The 24,539-nt window shown below is 40.8% G+C and overlaps 1 protein-coding gene across 4 annotated transcripts; it reads left to right on the forward strand.

Annotated features, from left to right (window-relative positions):
- The first annotated feature begins 239 nt into the window (after positions 1 to 239).
- On the forward strand, positions 240 to 23,837 carry LOC100872440 (guanylate cyclase 32E). 4 transcript variants are annotated; one of them, XM_086909697.1, is made up of 23 exons: positions 240 to 958; positions 8,328 to 8,531; positions 8,806 to 9,003; positions 12,561 to 12,683; positions 13,182 to 13,377; positions 13,865 to 13,942; positions 14,240 to 14,484; positions 14,918 to 15,063; positions 16,262 to 16,400; positions 16,487 to 16,577; positions 17,500 to 17,705; positions 18,470 to 18,652; positions 18,735 to 18,839; positions 18,997 to 19,068; positions 19,640 to 19,805; positions 20,305 to 20,512; positions 20,618 to 20,752; positions 21,076 to 21,188; positions 21,271 to 21,422; positions 21,524 to 21,622; positions 21,797 to 21,941; positions 22,027 to 22,125; positions 22,248 to 23,837. In XM_086909697.1, the coding sequence occupies exons 2-23, from the start codon at positions 8,343 to 8,345 to the stop codon at positions 23,018 to 23,020; spliced, it is 3,861 nt and encodes a 1,286-aa protein (XP_086765823.1). In that variant the 5' UTR covers positions 240 to 958; positions 8,328 to 8,342; the 3' UTR covers positions 23,021 to 23,837. The 4 variants fall into 4 exon arrangements, with proteins under 4 accessions (XP_086765823.1, XP_086765825.1, XP_086765826.1 ...); XM_086909698.1 differs by lacking the exon at positions 240 to 958 and adding an exon at positions 7,662 to 8,079; XM_086909699.1 differs by lacking the exon at positions 8,328 to 8,531.
- The last annotated feature ends 702 nt before the right edge of the window (positions 23,838 to 24,539 follow it).

Genomic DNA, 24,539 nt, shown 5'->3' on the forward strand with positions numbered 1-24,539 from the left:
AAAAGTTGTTGCAAAAAAAGGAGGAGGGATCGAAAGGAAGAGAGGTGGCCGGTCGATCGAGTTTGGCGCGCGCGGCTCCCCCTTTTTTTTTTTCGAATCGTTTTCGCGGGTATACGGCGGCGGCTCATGCGCAACGCGTCACCGCGTCGAAGCTGGCGTCGGGGACTGTGAATGGGACGACGACGCCGACGGCGACGACGCTCGACGTACGAGGGAAAGAGGACGAGCAGAGAGAAGTCAGTCTGGCCGCGCGCGCCTACGATCACTGTCGACCGCCGGTCTCACGTCGTTCTCCTCGCGCCGGCGGGACGGTCGTTCGAATCTCTCGTTCCTACAAACCAACAATTTCTTCGAAACCATCGAAATCCTTGCTTCTCCCTATATTTCGCGCGCGATATGATAAAATTGCAGAAAGATTGGATCGTCTCGTATTCCGTTCGCTGAAAAATTTGTCAAAAATTCGATTCAACGAATCTTTACGAGTTTTAAAGAAGCAAAGAAGTGCATACCCGCGACGTGGTGCATAGGCACGCCTCTGTCGTTGTTATTTAATTTTTGTTTCCCCCCTTTTTTTTTTTTTTTTTTTTTTCTTTTCTTTTCCTCCCCTAAAACGAGAGGTCTCGTTCGGTGCGAATGAGTTTGTGCGGCGAGTTAGTTTAGTAACACCATAGTGTTTCTCATCTCTTTGATTTGCCGCCACGATTACCGGCATTCTTGTTGCATTCTTGCACGCTCGCTCACGCGGGCCACGCGAATTTAAATAACGAGATTCTAGTTTTCCGCCACGCTTTAATTCCGCCCGATTCTTGTCGAGATCCAGCGTGGTGCGCGATATATCTGTTTAACGAGGGAATGATATCGCGGGCGTGCGTAATCTCGACGCCGTGTCGCACCGTGTCTGAGAGGATCTAGGATCTTTTTTTCGGGAGGAAAGTACGAAAATTACGAGAGACGAGAGGTAAGGCGAAGATTTTGAAGCGAATTTATTATCGTAAGATAAATTTAAGTAGCTATGTAGATATTGTTGTTAGGCCATTTTCAATTGTTCAAAAATTGTTGAAACGAGAACTTTTCATTGCGAAAGATATATATATATATGTATCTTTGCTTCCTGTTAATATTAACGCGAGTTTATAAAATCTCGAATAACATCTCTCTTTTTTGATATATCTCTCCGCAAAAGCTCTTTTTGCGTATAATAACGATTGATATATTTTCTATTGGCGAGATTTCGCAAGATTAAAGCTGTTATAAATAACAGCGACAAGCGTTTAATCTTTCCGAAAAATGTTATCGAGAAGAAAGTGAAAAGATTCTCATCCTCGCCGAATCCCTCTATTGTAACGTTTGTTCTTAATCCATAAATTTTAACGTTCCCTCCCACTGTGACTCGCTGAAATTCCACTCAACCACACTGCTCCTATTAAAGTAGGCCAAAAGTAACAAACAAACGCCGTCGTAGCCACCGTAAAGAGATAAAAGTGAGAAAGAAAGAGAGAGATGTATCTGAAAAAAAAAGAAAATCGAAATCGAATTTGCGGAAAGGAGACTAGCAAAGTTGTGAATGGCGATGGTTGCCACGTGCCGACGAAAACTCGGCCCAATAAATCACGGCCTAGGGATCTGAACGGCGATCCATCGTCGAGAGGCGAAATTTAGAGAATCGAGCGAGATCTTCGTCGCGAACGAGAAAAAAAAAAAAAAAGATGGAAGGCGGCCGTCACCCCATTTCGCCCTCGAAAGTATTAAAAACCATTTCGACTTCGACGCGCAAGTTATTTATCGACGATTAAACCGAAAGAAGCCGGAGAGAGCATTTAACGAAGTCGGCACTTTTATGCAGAAGCAGATTCTTTGATATTTCCGCGACGTATCGGAGCTTAATTGAGATACTTTTAACGAATGGTCGTTAATTAATCCGAAATCCTTTTTTTCTTCTTCTTTCCTTCCTTCCTTCCTTTCATTCTTTCTTTTCGATACCCTCGAGCGATATCGAAATTTTAATGGAAATTTCATGGAACCTCGCCTCACCAACCCGTTTTATCTTTATCTGTTGTCGGAGGTAAATGGAAAGGAGCACGTATAACGCAACGCTGCCGATATTAAAAGAAAAATTATTATTTTTATCGTGGATAATTCTCGGCGATCCGAATTTAAAGGAAACAGTAGTGTAGGAAGTGTAATTTATATCCGTGCGACGGGATCGTGTTGGGACGAGATCGGGACGAGAAAATACATGACAGATATCTTTGAACTCGGCCTGCGTGTGCTGCGTGGGTGCTCGGCAATATCGTGCCCGTCCGAGACGTAAACATAAAATAGAAACTGAAGAAGTTTCAGTCCGGTTACCGGTCGAAGAAGAAACGAGGTGTACCGCCTCTGATGAGCTTCGAAACGGAGAGAGACCTTCCTCGAGAGGTTCAACTGCTACTAGCCGGTAACTATTTGTCGAGGAAGACAAGTAGCGCGAAGATATATATATATAAAAAGAGAAAAAAAAACAGAAATTTTCGAAGTTTACGACGAGTACGTATTACGACAATCTCGAAAATGTAGAGCAGAAATTTTCGAACGAAGGAAAGAAACTCTGTTTTGTTGATCCTCGACCGTCTTCCTTCTCTACGAAAATAAACGTAAGCTTCAATAACGCGAAACTAGAGCGTGGTATCGGAGAGACCGCTATTTCGATTTGCACACAATCGAGCAACGCCTTCACTGCTCGCTCTAGATCTCTTAGACGATCCTTAGTTGCTGGATTTAACCGATGCCTCGTCCTTTCTCTCTCTCTCTCTCTCTCTCTGATCGACGTGCACAGACTCGTTCTATAAGTCGGTAATAATTATTAATTCAAACCCGCTCATAAATTATTCTTGGAACGAGCGTTGGGGATTATTCAACGATTATGCGGCTATCGATTATCGATCGTTTCGATTCGATCGGCTCTCGTCTAATTGGAAAATGTATGACAAATAGAAATTGAAAGCATAGGCCGAGGTTTCGATGATGGTGTGCGGTGGTATATACGTCTGGTATTGACGCAATACGGATCGAGGCGTGCCTAAAATTCTCTATGTAACACCATGTGACACAGATACCGAGATCACCTTTTTCGAAAGTCGGCCCCCATGATCGCGTTGAGTCACTTTCTGTTCTGCTCGAGAATCTCCCCTCGCGAATCCTCGCGATTACTTTTACCTTCGCCGCGATCTACGCGTATCGTAGACGTCCATTCGAGTCGTATATTTTCGGCTTTCTATCGTCGCCTTGAAAAAAAAAAAAAAAGAAAATAAAGAAACGCGTTGTTTGCAAATTAGAGTTGAAAGAAAAGGAAAGAAAAGCTATATCCCGTATTTCGACCGGAAATAATTCCACTCTTATCTCTCGAGAGTATGGAATACGATCGATTCCATAAATTCGATTCAACGCTCGTGTTTTCTTCGACGATCTCTTCGATAAAAATTCTGAGATATTCTCAGAATTGGAAAAAAGAAGACAAGGATTCCCCCCGTGGTGGAAATTCCCTCGGTCGATCGTAATCACGTATCCCCGATTTCATATTCAAGAATAACACACCCGTGGCAATCTAATGGCAGAGGCTAGTTGCCGAGTTCGTTCTCGTAATAAAAAATTATTACGGAAAGAGGAACGAAAAAGAGACGGGGATCTTATCAGATCCCATCAGGTTGCAGCGTGTGTTTCAAGCATTCTTGATTTTCCTCGGCCGTGCTTTCCTTTTTTTATTCCTCGAACGATTCATTTCTCTCGAGTCAAAATACGATTGGCGGACAAATAAATGAAAACTGATCCGGTGGAGCAAATAATTGCGACACGCGCCGATTTTTGGATCGTTGAAATGGCCCAGCCAGAAAACCATTCGTCGAATGACGAATTGCAGAGATACGCGATTAATCGAGATTTCGTGGAGGATTTTCCTTATGCACGATTCGGTAACGTTCGCTTTCGAGAAACTTCTAAATATAGTCACCGGTATGGACAAACGTGTTCCACATATGTAATAGGAACAGCACATGCGTGCGGGCTCGTAGAAGGGACGTTGGCGCGAGACCGTGGCGAATTGGTAGCGCGCTCGAAGAATACCCGAGGCGGTCGATACATCGTGTTATATATATATATATATATATCCAAGGAAATAGTAATAAAAACGTGCTACAAAACCAGCAACATTTACTTTCTCTTGCGGCCTTCGTCCGGCTTGCGAATTGGCCGGCCGGTTGGGTTTCGAAAACGGCCTTTCCTCCGGATTTTCACTCGCCGGAAGAGGGAGAGGGAATCGAATACCAATCGAAAAACGAATCCAAGAGAATCGAGCTTCCTCGTTCGTTGGACGAACTTTCTTCTCTCGTTTCTTAAATTTTCCGATCTCTTAACACTAAACCTATCGACATTTCGTGTCATACTTATTCCATGACCGCTGCAAAAAAACATTTGTGTCTTAGAATAGAAAGAGATTTTAGCTAATTGGATATTAAACAAAATATTTTTCTGGTGCTACAACAATGTGTGATCGGTTATATCTACACCGAATTTTGCTGCTATTGTAAAGTCATGTGGCGATACAGTAACTTTGTATACAAGAAATTCTAAAGGAAATTTCATGAACGGTCATTCGACCGCGCGTGGTAGTGTTAAAAATTTCTCCAATGAATCGAAACGAGAAGATTGTTGATTCGTCATCTTTCCGGGAACACATTCGTCGAAAATTTTGCGAAATGATCGAAACGATTAGCTTGGATGGAGTCTATCTGCGAGTAGAAGGAAAGATTCTTTCCCTCGAGGAATATTCACCTGTTTCACCAGCCGAAGAGACGGGCAAACGAAACGGGAGGAATATAATTATGACGGTACACGCGCGACACGTACTCCACGATTATCCGCGATAAAGCGCGCGTTAGGTGGAATATTTATTTAGCGGCGATAAGGGCGGGAAATTTATCCGGGACAAGCGGAAATACGCGCGGTGAATATCGCGCAACGAGATTCTTTCGTGAACGAAATACGTTTCCGTATAATTCGAATAATACGCGCCTCGATTCGAGTAATTTTCAATCATCGAAGAAGTCGACAAACAGTTTTCTTCAAATTCGATTGTTATTTCGAGCGGATTAATCGAAAATCAAAAGGTTTCTTTTTTTTTGGTTCAATCGAAAAGATCTCTGTCCGGAAATTTTAATACAAACGTGTGCTTCTATCTTCATTATTTTATAACGAAGATTTTCGAATGTTGCTTTTTCGTCGGTCTGTCCTTTTTCTTCTCTTCTTTCTTTTTCTTTTTATCCGCGAGAAAATTATCCGCGATTCGAAAGGAACGAAAGGCAATTAAGATATATGGATCTAGAAGCCAATAATTATCAAGGTATTGGGGGAGCATCTTAAGAATCAATTTAATTACAAGTCACTCGCTTGAGCCACGAAGAATCGAAAAACTTCGCGTATGAATATTGAAACGCTCCTCTCGGATCGACTATGCATATTTAATGACGCGTAATAAATAAAATTTCGAGCGTTACATTATAATTCATTGATAATATCTTTGATACCCGTTGGCATATTTTTATTAAATCGTAATGCTTACAAAAGTTTATAATCGTAACGTCTTTTTCAATGCTCCCTCGTGTTAAAATTAATCGATCAAATATTGCACCACTGACCGAATTCACGTCTATCCGAAAATGGAAAGATATACATTATATATAAAGCAAACTTTGGAAAGAAACGAGAGAGAAAAGGGTGAAGCAGAGCCTTCTCGAAACAGCTCGTTTAAAAACACAACGATTAACCTGTTGCCGGCGGAATAAAAAGGCCCGGATTCATTAAAAATATGTCGAAGATCCACCACTACAACCGTACCACGACGATTGTTCACGACGCCATAAATCTGTTTCTGCCCCGTTTTATAATATCGAACTCTCTGTTTACGATCTCGATCTTACGATTTCATCTCGGCTTCAGAAGGAAGGGGAAAAAGAGAAAGAACAGGGGAGAAAGAAAAAGAGAAGCGAAACGAAGGGGAGGGAAAAATAAAGCCGTCGAACGTTACAAAACACTGGGCCTTGGGCCCAGCTGCGCCGCGCCTCGAAGATTCACGAGATCTTCTCACGACACGGGCGTAACTCGTCTCTTCCGCTCGTATTTGTCCTCCATCTAGAATTTAATGGAGTTAGCCAGTTACTCGATATTCCGCAAAGGGACACTTAACGAGGGGAGGAGGAGGGATATGTCACGATCCGTCACAATACGTTGATTTCGTTGAAGCACGTAACACGGCCGATAATTCTTTACTAATTAAGGACACACCGAGGCGAATAAATTGAACGTGGGCAGCGGTAAACGCGAGATATTCGTAATAAGACGTAATGAAATACGGGTTAATCGAGCCGCGTGGCTCGCAACGCGTGAAACGGAAATTTGTACAAATCGGTCGGGAGTTAATTAGAGTAGGTAACGCGATGAAAGGTTTGTTGCTCTCTTAAGTCTCTCCTCGTCGCAGGAATAGAATGGGAATTGGCATTTCTACTTTCTAAATTGAAAAAAACAAAACATCGAGAGAGAAAGAATGTTCTTTCGTCATTATTGATTTTTATACATGATCCGCAAAATGTATGTAGCGTTCATTCGTCGATAATTCGAGGAAACTCGTAAATTGCATATTGAAGAAAATTAATCTGACGACGAGAAAACGAATATTCAGTGGAAGAGGATAGAAGAGGATAGTAAATCGACGTAAATTTTGCGGCTCGATCGCTTTTAAGGCGGTGGGGAGGGGGAAAAGAGAAGAAAAGAATCGGAAACAATGAATACCGAGATGAGTTTCTCGATAAAGGAATGATGTCTTTATAGCCGATGCTCGAACGAAATATCCTGTCAAGATTTTTATCCGTTTAATTAACGCGTGGCATTAAGAGACGCGTTCAATTGGACGAATGGGGACGCGGCTTTCGGCCGCCGATTTATTCCGGCCGGTTTATATAGCGAATTATCGATCGAAGGCGGTGTAACCGTGGAAAATTAATTTCTTAGGCGCCATCGCTTTCGTGTATACACTTAATAAACCCGTGCACCTCGTTAATTATCACTGGGGGAAACGAAAGTCGCGCATTCGTGACGAAACCGAAAGATCCCTAAAGCGGTAGCGATGGGATCGAATGTACGCGTTGATCAAATTTCAACGGTTTCGAACAATCTGATCGAAAAATTATCTTTTTCTAATTTATACCCACGACACTTTTATCGAATTTAAGCGAACTCGTAGATATTTCGAATGTTCTGATCATTCCAATTTTCTCGTTCAACTCGTGCATCGTCTTTTATACTTTCGTCCATTCCGTCGCAAAATTGCGTTCAAATTTTCAACTCGACCGATCTGTTATGATTAATAGAGGCCGAGTGTCGGATGACGCGCACATATCGCGTTTCTAATTTTATTCCAATTCTCTTAACCGTTTCTTTCAATGCCCATCGTAGAAACACCGGTTGTATTCTCGCTCATTATTAATAGAGCGCTCTATTTCTGATAACACGTCAAAAAACGACGAGGTCGTTAAACAAGACTTCGAACGTGTTCGCCAGACGAGCGTGGTTACACAATCGAAATCGTACAAGGTTGCCGTCAATTTTTAGAGGAAAGACCGAAAAGACTTTAGAAACAACGTCGATTCAGCGTTTTTTAAGGGGAAAATGGACGAATCAAAAAAGAAGGAGAGAAGATAGAATCGTATTCGTATGGATAAATTGATCAAAATGGCGAAAGATAGAGCGGTGGCTCGTTTGCAACCTGTCGATGATCGCTTCGACGCGCGATAACATTTCGAAGGAAGGAGTGGGGGAAGGATATTGGCAGCGGTTGTTAGCAGTGAACAGAATGGCAGGAAGTGAAAGCGCGCCGTAGGAGATCGATGGTGTTTATTGCAACCCCTGTTGAGCTTACCGGATTCGTCCATTACCTTCCCTACATCTTTCGCCCGCGAGCTTTTATTGGACGGTGTTTGCAAATAAAAGCAACGATGCAACGAACCGCTACGTGTACCGCTCGAGAGATTGACTTTTGTTCGGGGATAAACGGTGAGCTTTCGAAGAGGGAGGGAGAGAGGGGAGGGAAATGGAACAGTTGTAGAATCTCAAATAAGATTCGATCGATTAAAATTGAACTTTGTTTTAATCTCTCGTAATTAAGAGTTGAGGAAAAGTATTCGAGGAATAAGAATAAGTCTTTGAACTCAGTTTAGTAGAAAAAGTAGGATGATAGGCAAGCACGATAAATCGGACTCGATAATAGTTAGAAGAGAATAAATGGAATTAATGTGCAAAAGGTTCCGCGACTGGGCATGCTACTGGCAAGAGCGGAGAGGGCTTGTCTGTTACTAACGGCGATCCACGTTTTGCTCGATAAGGGCGCATACGCCGAGACGTTCACCCTCGGCTACATCACCGGCTCGAAAAGGCGTCCAGGGGACTTTGAGTATCAGCGTCCCGGTTACCGGATATCCGGCGCCATATCGCTCGCCGTGGAGGAGGTAATTGAACCGCTTATTTTCCCCCGCTTAAATACATGGGCCGACCGCAATTAGCACGGAAGCGGATAATCAAAAGCGATAAAAAATTTTTGGAATCCCTTCCTTCTTCTCAGCAAAATAAAAAATAAGAAATTCTCAACTGAGTGATATTCTCGCCGTTCGAGTCGAGTGAAAATTGTGAGAGAGATAGAATTTGCTTCGAACAGGGTGAAATGGGGAAGGGGAGGGGTGGTTGAGATTGAACGGAAGGATGTTAGATGGCTCGACTCGGTAGGTGAACGCAGGTGAGCTCGGTCGACGTGGGCACAAGCTCGACTTCCTGGTCGCGGAGACTTATGGCGAGGAGGAGACCAGCATCCTGATGACCGCCGATCTTTGGACGAGGAACATCAGCGCCTACATAGGACCCCAGGAAACCTGCATCCACGAGGGAAGGATGGCCGCCGCGTTCAACCTTCCAATGATATCTTACGTAAGTCGCGTATTTTCTCTCTTCTTTCTTAGCCTTGGCAAAGAATCCGTGTGCGCGTGTGTGGTCGTTCGGTCGAATGTACCAACGTACGTGAGTCAACTGGAATATTTCCATTCTATTTCTCCGTTAACGAACTCTCCCGCGTTTAATACAAAAGATCTCCGCCTCCGCTCTATGTGACCCAATTGTGTCTTTAAGTTAATGCAATGCGGTTTTTTCTTTTTTTTTTTTTTTTTTTTTACGTTACGTTTGAGAGAGAGAAACTCGGGTTTCTTCTCCTCGTTTTCCTACGATAAAGGAGGGGAAAAGAGGTTTCAAGAGGCAGTGATTGCGCGTGTTTTTGGTTTTCAATTCTTTATTTTTATCTTTATAGGAATTAATAGGTCTCTAACTTTTGCAAAGATTCTGAATTTTTCATGTAATCCCGTCGAAATTATTTTTAACTTGTTCGATCTAAACGCGGATAAATCGAAGTAAAGAAAAATATACTTGTTCGATCTTTAAGAACAAAAAGGTTTCTCGATTATGTAAATGCATCGAGTTTGCGATTGGAAAAATCTTTTCCAAACATAAAGTTCCTCTTCTTCTTTCGGAAGAACGCGTACTTAACTTTAACTTTGCTTTGGTCAACAAGTTCTCGAAATCGATTAGAGATCGATTAAAACAATCTTATTTCTTTCTTTCTTTAAAAATTAGGATACAGATTTGAGAATCGCAAACAGGCTGATTAAAATCTCGAAAAATATAAGAATTAAAAATCTTTATAGATTAATCGTTACCTCGAGAAATCAGCAACTTAAGAGATATATAATTAAAACGAGAAATTTAAAATCTTTTCACGTAATTCGACGTAACTATTTTTCCATTACAATTCCTCTAAAAAATCTGAAAAGAAAACCCAATAACATCTTTGAAAAACTCGAAAGCTTTTATCCTGCAAATCGATCCTCTGTACACTTTTCAAGTCAGGATTGATGGCGTAGCACGCGACCAAGATCGAGCGTGACACTCGACAAAAGTAGAGTTTCGGCCCCGTGCAACCCGCGTTCTATTTAAATCAAGGAGCCGTGCACCTATGCATTAGCGACGAACGGTCCCCCTCCTCCGAAAGCGTTCCGTTCGATCGTTTTTTCGCTTGTACCGACGTGATCTGGCGGTGCAATGCAATGGTTCGAGGTACAGTGGCAGCTGGCAGGCCAACAACACCGAGGAAATAAATTATTCGCCCCACCACCCATGAATACGAATGCGCGACAACCGAGGTTACGACACGTTTAACCCATTCACCGCCACGGAATCGTCGGACCAACCACTTTTATCTATCTGTTATGACGTTCAATCCACTCTGCAGGGATCGAAGAGGAAACATTTTGCTCGAATCGATGAAACGATCGAATCGATGTTGGATCTTGCGAAAATCGGGCAACTTCGTTTTTAAAAATTTTCGATAAAAATTTTTGTCGGTGTTTGTAACTTTTATACGTACTTGTTGATTATTTGTTACGTAAGAATTGGATAAGTCCAATATATTTGTAACAATTTTTAACGCAAGTTGGTCGATAGTGATGTTTCTTCGGCAAGAACCGATTTTTGTTTTACAAAAAAATGTAGCGTTAACGACGAAGGAAAATTTTAATTTTAATTTTGTTATATATATATATATTTATAACAATTAATAGTGACATAAAGTAGGTCGAACAAATAATTCGACGTTGAAAAATATTCAATAAAATCTAGAAAATGATTGTTGATATTAATAATAAATATATTCAAGGAGGATAGAGTGACACTTACGCGTCATGGAGATTTCCTGTCCTACGCCAGATGACATATTGTATACACTCGCTTCGTGAACTTTTCCAAGAAACAGTGAAAGAGACGTTGCACGAGAGTTTTCATTTCTGACTTTTCTCTCGCGCGTAAATTCGTAAATTCGATACGAGTTAGTTCCACTGCTCGGCGTGCACGCTTATTTCACAATTTTTGTTTCCACAATTATTATTTGTACTTATCGAAAATCAGTCCCATCAATTTTTAAAGATTACGCGTTAAGTAAAATGGTTAAGGAACAATGTTACGAGAAGAAAATAAGATAAGATAATGATGACTTCATAAAACTCGAACGAAATACCCTGTCAAGATTTTTATCCGTGTAATTAATACGTGGCATTAAGAGGCGTGATCAGTGTGAAGTTGGACGTGAACGAAAGAATAAAGTTATATACGTGAAATATAATCGAAGTTTTTCCCTTTTTTCTCTCTCTCTCTCTTTTTTTTTTTTTTTTGATCGAGATGAGAAGCTTAAGATGGAAGATAAGAATCTTGAGAAGAATCTTGTCTTTGCAGAAGATGAACATTGGGAATCGTTGAAGGGAGAAAAAAATGAAAAATTGAGGATAGAAAAAGAGAAATTTTTTTAAAATAAATATATTGAAATATTATCTTTGTGTGATACGTGATTCAATCCGTTTTACTTAATCTTGGAGACAGATTTAAAGAGATTAGAAAGAGAAAAGAATCTATCCATTGATTGTATACACCTTGTCGATATATAAGCTGTTTCGTGATTCGTCAGTTATCGATTTCGAATGGACTCGTGCTGAAATTAATCGACTTGTCGCCGAAGATACGTACAATAACTCGTCTCGATGAAAGGAACTACTCAATTTCGTTTCGATGCGTATCGATTTCACATTCGATTTCTATACTTGTCCTTTACATAATACATTGGTTACAAAAAAAAAAAAAAAAAGTATTTGCACGTATTTTTCGACGAATGTTTCTTTTTTTTTTTTTTCTTCTTTGCCATGTTTAACATTTCATTTTCACAATATCCAATTTGTATACATAATACGAAAATATTAAATGACACGAAATGCAATATACTTGAATCTAGTTAATTAATTAATTACAACAGAAATTACAATAAATGATATACTTTTTCTCTGCTTTTTGTATTTCCAATTCACAAAATTCAGAAAATTTATTAAATTTCCCCTGATGAGAAACGCTTTCAAAAAAGAAAAAAAAAAAAAAAAAAAAAAAAAAAGAAGAGAAATTTTCAAGATCAAATTTTTTCTCCTTTTTTCATTACTCATACATTTATACTCAAACACAACAAATTTAATTTTCCGTTAAACTCTTCCCCCATGAAAATTAGAAAATGCGACTCGACAAACAGAGGATTCTCCTCTGAATCCTCGAAACCAATCATTTTGAATAAATAATATCGTAATCAAACGGCGTGGATTAATCGATCCAAGTTTAGTGTCGAGCGAGACAGTCGCAAATCACCTCATTGCTCGTTTTCGTTCCCTCTTTTGTTCGATTTTCCAGCGGGACCGTTATGAACGTTTTACGAGTCCAGTTGACACACTAATCACTCGCATTACACGTGTCCCCCCGCTTTCCAACCTGGTAACAGACCAACCTAGAAACCCAATGCAAATTCGAGACTTGCTTGGTACACGTGAAACGAGTTCGTCTTTCTCCCTCTTCCTCGTTCTTCACTCGAAACCTATCAGCGACGTATCATTAGCTTTGGCAAAATTTTTCAGTTTTGCACCCATCGAGAGTCCTCCAACAAGAAGGAGTTCCCTACGTTCGCCAGAACGAGACCGCCCGATACCCAAATCTCTAAATCCGTGGTCTCCGTGTTGATGGCCTTCAACTGGACCAAAGTAAGTCGAACAATCTTTATATCTTGAGAACGTAACACAATTCTTCGTATCGTGTATTTCATCAAGCGATTGATGAATTTAAAGGTAATCGAGGAATTTATAACTTTGATAAAATAGAAATAAAAAATACTGAAAGAGATATTGGCGTTTCTCAATCTCTTTTGCTAAATTGCTTCTCTACAAGCTTTACAAGTTAATGTTAATTTAACGATCGATGATTCACGAAAGAATACCTTTAATTAAAAATTGACGATCATATCTCTTTTTCCACGCAAAGAAACAATCGTATTCAATTTCATCGATTCTTTTTATTTTGATTTTATTCAAATGTATAAAATTTTCCAAGATTTTACTCTCGAAAGTATCTATTCTTTTTTTATCAAACAGCTTTGATAAAAGTGACTGATCTTCACTTTCATCGAAATCTCACGCGCAATAACACGACGAGTCCACCCCTTTCTTCTTTTTTCTTATCCTTCTTTTTCGTGATTTGTTCAGGTGACGTTCATGTACATGAACTCGACCCTGTTCGAATTCAACAAAATGTCGACGATCGCCGAGACTATACTGGCATCGTTCGAGGCGGCAGGTGTGACAGTGAACTTTATTCGTTGCTGGGAAGAGCCTTACCACGTCACGCACATGACCAATCCGTTTCACAGATACGTCACCGAGACTTACAGGGAGACTCGAAGTGAGTAGCAAAATCGAGCGATTTACTTAATCGTTGAGAAACTCGAATATACGATCCTTTTCCAAATCGTGTGCACGTAATCCGAAAGTAGTCTACCCGCATTTTTAATTCGTTCCATAGAAGGCTTTGTTCAACCCGCAGCAATTGTTAAAGATTTCGCACGGTGAATAGATACTGCTCGTAATTCGTCTATTAATCGTGCGCGCGTTTTCTGTTCGAGATTGTTAAAAATAACGAGGATTGACCCGTTTCGGGTCGATTGAAAAACGAAAAAAAGAAAAAAAAAAAATCGAAGAGTTTCGATAATTAGTTAGAATTTGTGAATTTTTATATATAAATAACTCGATATTTTGTTGAAAAGAAAAAAAAAAGTTATATAAGTGTTGTTGATCCCTCGTGAACGATACGAGAGAGTGAACAAAGAATAAAGATTTTTATTTTCCTCGTCACCGCTCGATGAATAATTCGTAACGTAATTTTGTTCCAGTTTACGTGATTCTAGGCAATTACTACGAGCACATGGGGCTGTTAATGGCGTTGGATGAGAAGAAGCTCTTGGAAAAAGGTATAAATCCTAAGATCCTGTAGCATGATCAGGTACATATACCAGAGAGCAGTGTCACTAGATAATCTAATATTCAGCCGTGGATTCGAGCTTTACTAAAACATACTTCCCGCTTTCGATTCGTCTCGGAGAGGTTATCACACAGACGTGATAAAAACAATTTTGCACGAGCCTTTTTTTTTTTTTTTCTTTTCATTACCATCGATTATTTCCACGCGAGACATTTCCTAACGATCCTATAAATTTCTCGTTACATCTCGTTGGAGAGAAAGCATATCGCGGTGATTCGTGGCGCAGGTGAGTACTGGGTGGTCGGTGTCGATATCGAGCAATACGATGAGAAACGGCCGGACAAGTACTTCCGTGGTTTATGGCAGAGGAAGACAAACTCCTCGATCCTGAAGGCGTATCGTAGCTATTTCAGCGTGGTCGCATCCGCGCCAATTTATTCCACCAACTTCACGCGCATGGTCAACTCGTACAGGCAGAAGCCGCCCTTCAACTTCTCCAATCCCCTCGCCAACATGGGCGGGATCATTCAGGTGACTATTATAATCGCTTACTTATTTCGTCTTTCATTATGGACGATATAACGACGATTGCCATGGTCTCTTGGAATATCAAGTATAGATGATCGATAAACGATTTAAAGTAATTCGTTGTAATATTATAGAGTCATTTCTTATTTCTATATTTCCAAATTCAAAATTATTACAGTTTTCTTACGAACAATCAATCGGTATTTCAAGTAATTTAAAACCTATATACGAGAGATAGGTATTACTATTCTTACTTTAATATTCTAATCTAATTCCATTCTCTATGATACTCGCATAATAAACATCCGCAACACGAATATATAGAATCGAACATTCTCTGAAAAGCATGAACGAACGAAAAAGAGAGAAAACGAAACAGTAACGTAGAAAATTGTCATCTCTCAAACGTAATCGTTTCGTTTGTGTTATAAGGCAGATCGTGCCGGAGACGGCGTATCTGTACGACGCGGTGCACCTCTACGAGAGATCGTTGCTAAAAGCTTTGGACGAGGACCGGGACCCGCGAAACGGCCGAGAAATGGTCGCGACTCTTTACGGCGTTCATTATCGCAGCGCCATGGGGTACGTATATACGGCTTATCGCCCCCCTCCCTTTATGCAAATCAATTTCGCACGCCGTGCCACTCCTCGCTCGTCTGATTTTTTTTCGACGAAGTGATTATTAAGGAACGGAAGCGAGGAGGCGATCCGTCATCCGTCCTATCTTCGAGCGGAAATCTCGCGGTTCGATGATTAAGAGACGAGTTATTAAGAGACGTGACGCGATTTTCAAAACGTATGAGAATTAAACGGGTATCTTCGATTATTAAATGGCGAGAGAGAAAGAATTGGAATTTTAATCCGTGAAATTAGATCTTGATCCAATGGTTAGATTTTCGAATTTAACGAAACGATCGAAACGAGATGTGTTATTTGTCGTAATTGGAAAATCTGAAAGATATATATTAAAGTATATATTATATGTGAGTATTTTTCGAGAATGAATTTTCTAAACGTTATTTTTCGTATTTTAATTTCGTATTAATTAATTTTAAATTAGCCGTGAGTAGGCAAGCAGAATGTTTGCAAGCTCGATTAATAACGTAGCGTATTTTCATCGGTATGATTTTATTTCGATCCCGAAAATGAAACTCTCTCAACCGAAATTGGCCCGACGATCAACTAAATAAACTTAATCTCCCCGAGATCGTAATAGATGGTATTTATCGAGCAATTCGAGAACAGCGGTTATATATACATATATATATATATATATATATATATGAGATCACCTGAATCACCGTGGAAATATTTATTCTCCGCGTGAGACAGTTTAAAGTTTGCGCGAGGCCAATAAAGCAGAGGCGACCATTATTATTACGATGACGCAAGCGTCTAGAATGATAATTGACCCTACGAAATAATTAAGGGGCTTTCACGCCGTTTAATCCACGCTCTCCCGATTCTCGGGATAATATCTCTTCGCGTCTCGATACGATCACGCAAAATTAGTTGCGTAACCATTTCCTTAAAACTGTTTAACGGGCGGAAAGAAGAAGAAGAAAAACAAGAGGAGGAGGAGGAGGAGGGGGGAAAAAATTCGAGAATTAATAAAAAAGAGAAAGAAAGAAAAAGGCGCGGGGAGAAGGAGATGATGATATAAAATTGGGAAGGAAAATAACGCATCTCGGGTTCCTTTGCGCAATTTACGAGGACTTTTAGCGGTTGTAAAGCGCAGGTTACGACGACCCGCCTCTCGCATGATACATCATCTGTACAGATATATGGTGTACATGGACGAAAACGGCGACGCTGAAGGCAATTACACTCTGATTGCGCTGGACAATCGGCCGACAAAGGGACACGGTTTATACCCCATAGCTTACTTTGTGGGAAAAGAGAACGGCACGAATCTGCCGGTAAGGCATTAACTGATTTTTCAATGACGCTTTTTACCTGGCCCACCTTTCGTCGCTTTCGTTTATCGCCACGTTTCACTTTGCAGCTACTTCGATTGACGAGGGACATTTCGTGGATCGGTGACGGGCCCCCGATCGCCGAGCCTCATTGCGGTTACCACGGTGAAAAATGCACGTGTACGTGTACAATTTTATTATTATTATTATCATCTCTCTCTCTCTCTCTCTCTCTCTCTCTCTTTCTTTTAATTCATTCAAATAATTTATTGTTGCAATAATGATAAATCAATTCCGCGACATTTTTTTTTTTTTTTTTTTTACTTTTACAAGAGGAAGCAAGAGGTGAAAGCAAGAACGTAGAATATTCACCCGATAATCGAATCCGATTCGGTGAAGAGGGTGGAGGAGAGGGTCTTCCTCTCGAATTATCATTCGTCAGCTTTCACCTATAAGACGGCTGAGATGATTTTTCTAGATGGCGAGCCAATCGTTCGAAAATGCATCATAAAGTATTTGGGGCGAGTTTAAGAAAAAATTTACGTACGTAAATGTTTTGGAGGCGAGGAGAACGCCCTTCCTATCCCGCGAATACCTTTTTCGTTTCCTTTAATTGAGATCGAATACCACGTGTCTCGACCACGTAACCGCGATTACGTATTGTGCAACAAACGGCAGCCGCCACGGTCGTGACCGATTTAAACGCGAAACGTTTGAAAGCGGGATTACAATTAAAAAAAAAAAAAAAAAAGAACGATCGAAATGCACGTTTGAGTCAATATTCAATTTTCACTTTTCAATTTCTGATGTTGGAAAATTTTTAAATGATAAAATCGTAATACTTGAGAGTAAAAGTCGATGTTATATTTATGCAAATCCTGTTAGATTTGAATAAATTTTTTTTAATAGGAGAAGCTTCGAATTTTCATAAGTAAAAAATATATATCTGGATATTATCGTTATAAAAATTAGAATTTTACCAAGGGATGGTAAATTAATAGGCTGGAAAACATTTCGATAATAAGAGAAATAAGAAGGTTATGCGTGGAAGACGAACGCAAGGATGAGAGAAGAAATAAAAGAAAAATTTGCAATGATTTAGCTCACACGGGAGAGATCGTGGGTGGAATAGCCGGTGGATTTCTGTTGATCATGACTGCTGTGGCCCTAGTGCTGTACAGGAATTGGAGGTACGAGCAGGAGCTGGATTCCCTACTGTGGAAGGTGAACTACAAAGATATTCAGATCAAGGAGCAGAAAGACGATTCGTCGGGAATCAACGAGGCGCCTACCAAATGCAATTCTAAGGTAAATGCCTGTTGCCTTCGTTCTGAATATCGTTTCTACTTTTCTCTCCACTCTTATACCAATTCCCTGTTATTTCAGTCATTTACCTCGACCCAATTGATCCCGGGACTTTCGAAGCTCAACATATTCCGCTATCAAATCCTGAACGATACTCTCGTGCTTACCATTATACAATGGAAACGATTTTAAGATTGTAAACGAGGTGTTTCATATAGGGTGAAATTGATTCAATTTTCTTTTTTGAAAGTAAACATTTCTTTTTTCAGAATTTTTTCTCGTTCGTGGTTTAAATGTGCGAAAATTACACCGAATTTGCCGTGCAAGAAAACGGCGCGCCATTTATTAAATTGGTGTTCTTATGAAATGTTATTTTCTGAAATAAAATTTTCAATTGCTAGTATTACTATTATTATTTCCGAATTAACTTTTATCATCCCACAATTTTTCCACTAAATTATCAAATCCTAGAATTCAAAAAGAAAAAAACACTTGGTACTACAGAGCACAGAATCCTTTTCGAAACTGTTTCGTTATTTTATTAATATCAATCGTGGCAATTACTCGACGAAGAAAATTAGATTATTAAAAAAAAATTTAACGACGACAGAGATCCAAACTCGATTCGCGACTTGTACGACGCTGTTACAGCCAAATATTGAAACTCGCGACAAGAAAAATATTGTAGCCTATGTATCGTTATCACACAAGCATTATTAAACATTTTCCAATACCGTCGTACCGAGAAAAATATTTTTCCTGCACAGACGACGACCCAGCCCATAGTAAGAACCAGCCAAGTATCCCTAAGCTCGAATCCCGACGCCGATTTTCGTTATTCGATGATTTACACGCAGATAGGCGTGTACAAAGGGCGGATATTCGCCGTGAAGAAGGTTCGGAAGAAATCGATCGAGATTACACGGGAGATGAAGAAAGAGCTGAAAGTGGTGAGTAGCACGGCGGTCCTCGAGCCGAGGAGGACCATTCCTTCCAGATCGTCCGCCAACTAAGAGAGGATCGTTTCTCTAGATGCGTGACTTGCGACACGATAATTTGAACGCTTTCATCGGAGCGTGCACCGATCCGCCCAACATATGCATCGTGGTCGAGTATTGCGCCCGTGGAAGTCTCAAGGTAAATTCCGTCCGTACAAGGGTAGCAAGTTTGTAATTAAGTAGACGAAACGAACATTCCCGGCTGTAATTTTCTCTCTGTTTCCCATTTTTTCTTTCGTTCTTTTTTTTCCCCCTTTTTTTTTCCTTTTTTTTTTTTTTTCGTTCTCCTCTAACAGGATATCTTGGAGAACGAGGACATGAAGCTGGATAATATGTTCATGGCGTCCTTGGTCGGAGATATAATCAGGGTACGTATTGTTCTGGATATGACAGTTTCTTTTTTTTTTCTTTTTTTTTTTGGAGTTTTCACGAAGGTACGAAAAATTTGGTGAAAATATCGCGATTTTTTTCGAAACGTAAATAAAATTAAATTTTTGATAAATTGATACGAGAAGTAAGAAGTAGTCTTTTTTTTCTTCTTTTTTTCTCTGTTCGAGTAAAGTAAATTTTAGAAGTTTTCTTTGAACGAATTTCGTTTATATATACATACGTTTGGCCAAAAAACTTTTTATAGGGTGGCACGGTGCGGAATAGGCACGATCCTAGAGGAAACTTTTGGAGTAAATGATACGGGGGCCCGTATGGAAAAGTAGTGGCGGTCGAGATGAAAACAAAATTTTCACAAATTTATTCAATAGCCGAACTTTTCTCGTTTCTCCGTGGAAAAGCTTGTCGAAACTTGACGCTCGTTTCAAGTTTTTTCGAGGATTTCCATCCCTCCCTCGGAGGAATTTTCCATTTCGATCGATCCGAATCATCGAAACCCCCTTGATCAAACACCTTCGAATCTCTCTCTCTTTTTACTTTCGCACTTTTCAGGGCATGATCTATCTCCACGATTCCGTCATAAAATATCATGGCTCGCTAAGTACGTCGAACTGCTTGGTGGATTCTCGATGGGTCGTAAAACTGGCAGACTTTGGGCTGCACGAGTTCAAAAAGAACGCCGAGTGCGAACCGTGCGACGTTATGAAGAAGTATCACGGTAAGCGAGAAGAATATACCAATTTACATTGGACGATCAAAAAATAATGGAAAATATAATTAAGAAGAAATATATCATTTTGAAAGAATAAATAATTATAAGATAAAAACACGCGTTTTAATAATAATCGAGATCTTGATTTATCGATCTTATTTTGATTGTTCTAGATTCAATCTAATTTTCATTTATTCGTGAAAAGTTTCCAGTCTCTGATCTAAAAGAAAAATAAAAAATATATTCGACAGGTTTGTTGTATCGAGCCACTGAATCGCTACGTTCGACGATATAAAATTTAAGAAAATATAATTATATAAAGAAGAAATATAAATATATCATTTTGAAAGAATAAATAATTATAAGATGAAACACGCGTTGATGTTCGAAATCTCGATTGATCGATTTTATTTTGAAAAGTTTCCAGATCTAATCTAATTTTCATTTATTCGTGAAAAGTTTCCAGTCTCTGATCTAAAAGAAAAATAAAAAATCAATTCGACAGGTTTGTTGTATCGAGCGCCTGAATTGCTACGATCGACGAAGAGTCAAGAGCCGATGGCGCGCGATTATCAAAGAGGGGACGTTTACTCTTTCGCGATAGTGTTGTACGAGCTTCAAGGGAGGCACGGCCCGTTCGGGATCACGGAATTATCCGATTCGGAGATATTGAAGAAAGTGATCGGGCGGGAAACGGACGCGGAACCGTTCAGGTATTACGATTGAAGTCGCGATCTGTCGACGGCAGAAGATACTTAAATTTTATGTGCTTTTGTTTCCACCCTGTCAGCTACTCTGTTTTCCTTGAATTATCTCAGACCACCGTTGAACCAGTTGGAGAACTGTTTCCATTTCGTGCGCGATTGTCTGATAGAGTGCTGGGCCGAGGATCCCGAGGCCCGACCAGACTTCAAGATCATAAGGAACAAGCTGAGACCGCTGAGAAAGGGGATGTAAGTTTAAAATTTGATTAGAATTCCTTTTCGAGAATATTTCCATCCTACGATATTTTACCTTAATAATAATTCAACTTTTGATTCTTTCCACCTTCTTACTTATTTTATTTTCAATTTTTTAACGCTTTAATTCTGTATAGAAAAAAAAAGACGTTTATTGTTGCGAAACGAATTTCGTTCGAATAACGGAATAAAAATCGTTTAAAATAAATGGAATTCGTGAAAAGTAGATTCCGCTTGTAACACGATCCAAATCGACAAGAGGATGAAACGAAATATAAATCCTGGATAAAATGAAACGAGATGAATTTTTTCCCCAGGAAGCCAAACATATTTGACAACATGATGGCCATGATGGAGAAATACGCGAACAATCTGGAAGCCCTCGTCGACGAGCGAACGGATCAATTGACGGAAGAGAAGAAGAAAACAGGTTGCTCGGACCTTAAAGAAGTCGTTCGAGTCTTGAATCATGTACTCTCGAATTATATTCACTAACCGTTTTTAACTTTCAGACGCCCTGCTGTACGAAATGTTGCCGCGTTACGTGGCGGAGCAATTGAAACGGGGGCACAAAGTGGAGGCGGAAAGCTTCGATAGCGTCACCATTTATTTCAGCGACATCGTAGGATTCACCGCCATGTCCGCCGAGAGCACACCTTTGCAGGTGATTCCTCTAATTTTCCTAAAGAAACGACTACGTATCACGAAGCAATACAATTTTAGAGACAGCCGTTTCAAATTTCAAATTTCAAATTTCGTTCACAGGTGGTGGACTTTCTGAACGATTTGTACACCTGCTTCGATTCGACGATAGAAAATTACGACGTGTACAAGGTGGAGACGATTGGGGACGCTTACATGGTGGTGAGCAAAGTATTACGAAATGAAAATAGTTTGATCTCGAAAATATCTGTATAATACGAAAATCGAAAAGTAAAAATATTCAACTGGAAAGAAAAGAAACTCGAATTCTCTTCGACTCTTCAACGATTCTTCTCGCGCGTACGGAATGAATGAAATATTCCTTTTTTTCGACAGGTAAGCGGCCTACCGATTCGAAACGGTATTCAGCACGCGGGAGAAATTGCCAGCATGTCCTTGTGCCTCCTAGACGCCATTAAACAATTCACCATTCGACACAGGCCTCTGGATAAATTGCAACTTCGGATCGGTATACATTCAGGTATACAACGAGAGAACCCCTCTCTACACGATTTTAGCCAGTGTTCCCGCCCGCGACAGCTGACACACTTTTACTTCTCGCTTAGGCCCAGTGTGCGCCGGTGTGGTAGGCCTAAAAATGCCGCGTTACTGCCTATTCGGCGACACCGTGAACACGGCCAGTCGCATGGAATCCACCGGATCCCGTGAGTGATTATATCTCGCTTTCACCGCAAAGCAAAACGGCAAACAAAAAGAAAAGAAAAATTCATCGATCCCATGCGTAATAAATACCGATACTTTTTCGTTTCTTCTTCTTTTTTCGCAGCTTTAAAGATACACTGCAGCGGGGAGACGAAGGAGCTGCTGGATCGACTGGGCGGTTTCAAGATAGTGGAAAGGGGCCTGGTCTCCATGAAAGGCAAAGGCGAGCGTCTCACGTACTGGCTGATCGGCGAGGACCCGATCCTTAGGGAGGAGAGGAGCAGGGAGCGGGAGAGTCGAAGAAACGGCCACGAGGCGAGGAGGAATCCTCTGATACCGCGTAGCTCCCTCAAGAACAAGTCGTTGGTACGATCGACGTTCATGAGGTGTTCCAGCGAGTCGCCCAAGAGACTGCGTTTCGCTAGCTCGGACCAGTTGAATCAGAAATGCGCGAACGGCCAATTGGAATCGATAATCGACAACAGCCCGCGCAAGCCGAACACGTCTCGGGGCGCGGGGGCGCGCGATTCGTGCGTCGCGGACAATTGGAGATCGTCGAGCAACTCGTGCCCCTGCGTGGAGAAGCTCGGGGAGCAGGAAACGCGGAAAGAGTTGGACAGGCATCGATCGTCCCACGCGGACCCAAAGGAGCGGGTGTTTCAGCCGGGTTTCAGGCATCTCGACTGGTGGACGATCGGGAACGAGGCTTGCCTCTCTTGTGGGGGGGCAAAGAACTTGCGCTTCGCGCAGACGAGCTGCAGATCCGCGCCCAGCAGCCCGAGGCACAGCACTCTGATCCTGAATTGTCAGAGGCGGGCTGCCCAGTCGAACGAGGAGATAGACGGATGGGATGCGACCACACCGTTGATTTATCATCCGGCAGGACGATTCGATTGACAATCTTTTATCTTCGTATCGATCGGAATGTACGCGATATTCGAAAACTTCTTTTTTTTTTTTTTTTTTTGATATCGCGACGAACTTAGATAATTTGGGGAACGAATTCGATTGGAATTTAGGTCGAGTTTTCTTTCCCTTGGAGATCGTTTTTTTTTTTTTTTTCCATTAATCACGTAATTAAATTCGATCATGATTCAACCGAAAGCCGATTGTATCGGAGTTTTAAGTCAATTAGAGAACGGATCGCTCGTTGGCGCGCGCATCGAATATGATTCTCCCCTCGCTCTCAGTACACGACGTACCAAAGCGCACCGTACGTACAAACGAGATACCCAACACATGTATTTATACATTATTTATAACATACGTAACTCGTGCACGGAAATCAGCGCGCCATGTAACGGTATATTCCACGCATTAGCTTAGACAATCAAGAAGGCTCGTGCTTTTTATTCCGCGTAAGTGTCTCTAGTCAATTTACTTTAATTTTTTTAAACGTTACGTTACGTTATATCTTGTATTCCGACGCGACGTTCGGGAATAAAATATTCTCGAAATGATGGAACGAATATTTCTCGTCCTATTCCAACGAATAGTTGCGTTGAACCGACTTGTTCTTTACTGCCGGCACGTAGTACTTATAAGGCAATTATTTATAGAGTAATATATATATATATATACGTACGATACCGTAAAAGGATCGAAATTTTTTTCGATAACGTGTCTAATTAAGGAATCGATATATCGTAAGCGTGAGCGCATGTGTATAAGTTTTGTTATCCCCCTCTTCTAAATAAAGAAATCATTAAGGAAACACGATTCGATCAGATTCGACGAAAAAAACTATTGAAGAATTTTCTTTCTGCGAAAGAGGAAAACGTGAAGATAATCCAAGATAATTTAGCGAGGTGTTTTCACGTTGTTGCGAGCAAGAGTCGACGTCGCGCGTGCACGATACGTGACGGAATGGCGGCGATAACGCGCCAAGATTCATTAAAAAAATTATTAGCATCGAAGAAATTAATTGTTAAACCACGAGACCGCACGCCTTCGTGGTGCGAAAAATCGTGGAGAAAGATCGATCGAAGTCTAAACTCGCATTCGACCAAGCAGTACTCGGATAAAAGTGAACAACCGATGCAATCGCATCGGTGACCGTTTTACCGAGGGAGAAGGTTCGTAGCCGCGTCACGAGAGTCGTAGTCGCGCCGATGAAAGTCCGGTTGCAGCTGTTCCGGGCAGTTGCCACGGAAACGTTCACGGAGGAGAGATTCATCAGGATGGAGAAACGATCGTTTTCGACGAACGTACGTGCGTTTTGCAACGAGCGAGTTGACAGAATGGCGTTAGAAAGTTATTGGCGTGTACGAGCAGGTGGGAAAGGGGGAGCCAGCAGTTTGAATATGCATACCGGTGACGTTCCATTCCCTTTTTAAATATCTAATGGTACTGTTACGTTTATTTATATATATATATATATATACGAGCAAACTGGTCGCGATCCGTCGTGCCTCCC

The sequence above is a fragment of the Apis florea genome, unplaced genomic scaffold, assembly GCF_048593485.1.
Source record: "Apis florea isolate Af1SG1 unplaced genomic scaffold, ASM4859348v1 contig_3158_pilon, whole genome shotgun sequence".
NCBI classification, from domain to species: domain Eukaryota; kingdom Metazoa; phylum Arthropoda; class Insecta; order Hymenoptera; family Apidae; genus Apis; species Apis florea.

Coding starts and splice junctions, on each gene's coding strand:
- LOC100872440 (XM_086909697.1), top strand. CDS start 8,343: ATGCTACTGGCAAGAGCGGAGAGGGCTTGTCTGTTACTAACGGCGATC. Junction 8,532..8,805: donor TATCGCTCGCCGTGGAGGAG/GTAATTGAACCG, acceptor TCGACTCGGTAG/GTGAACGCAGGTGAGCTCGG. Junction 22,126..22,247: donor CATGGAATCCACCGGATCCC/GTGAGTGATTAT, acceptor CTTTTTTCGCAG/CTTTAAAGATACACTGCAGC.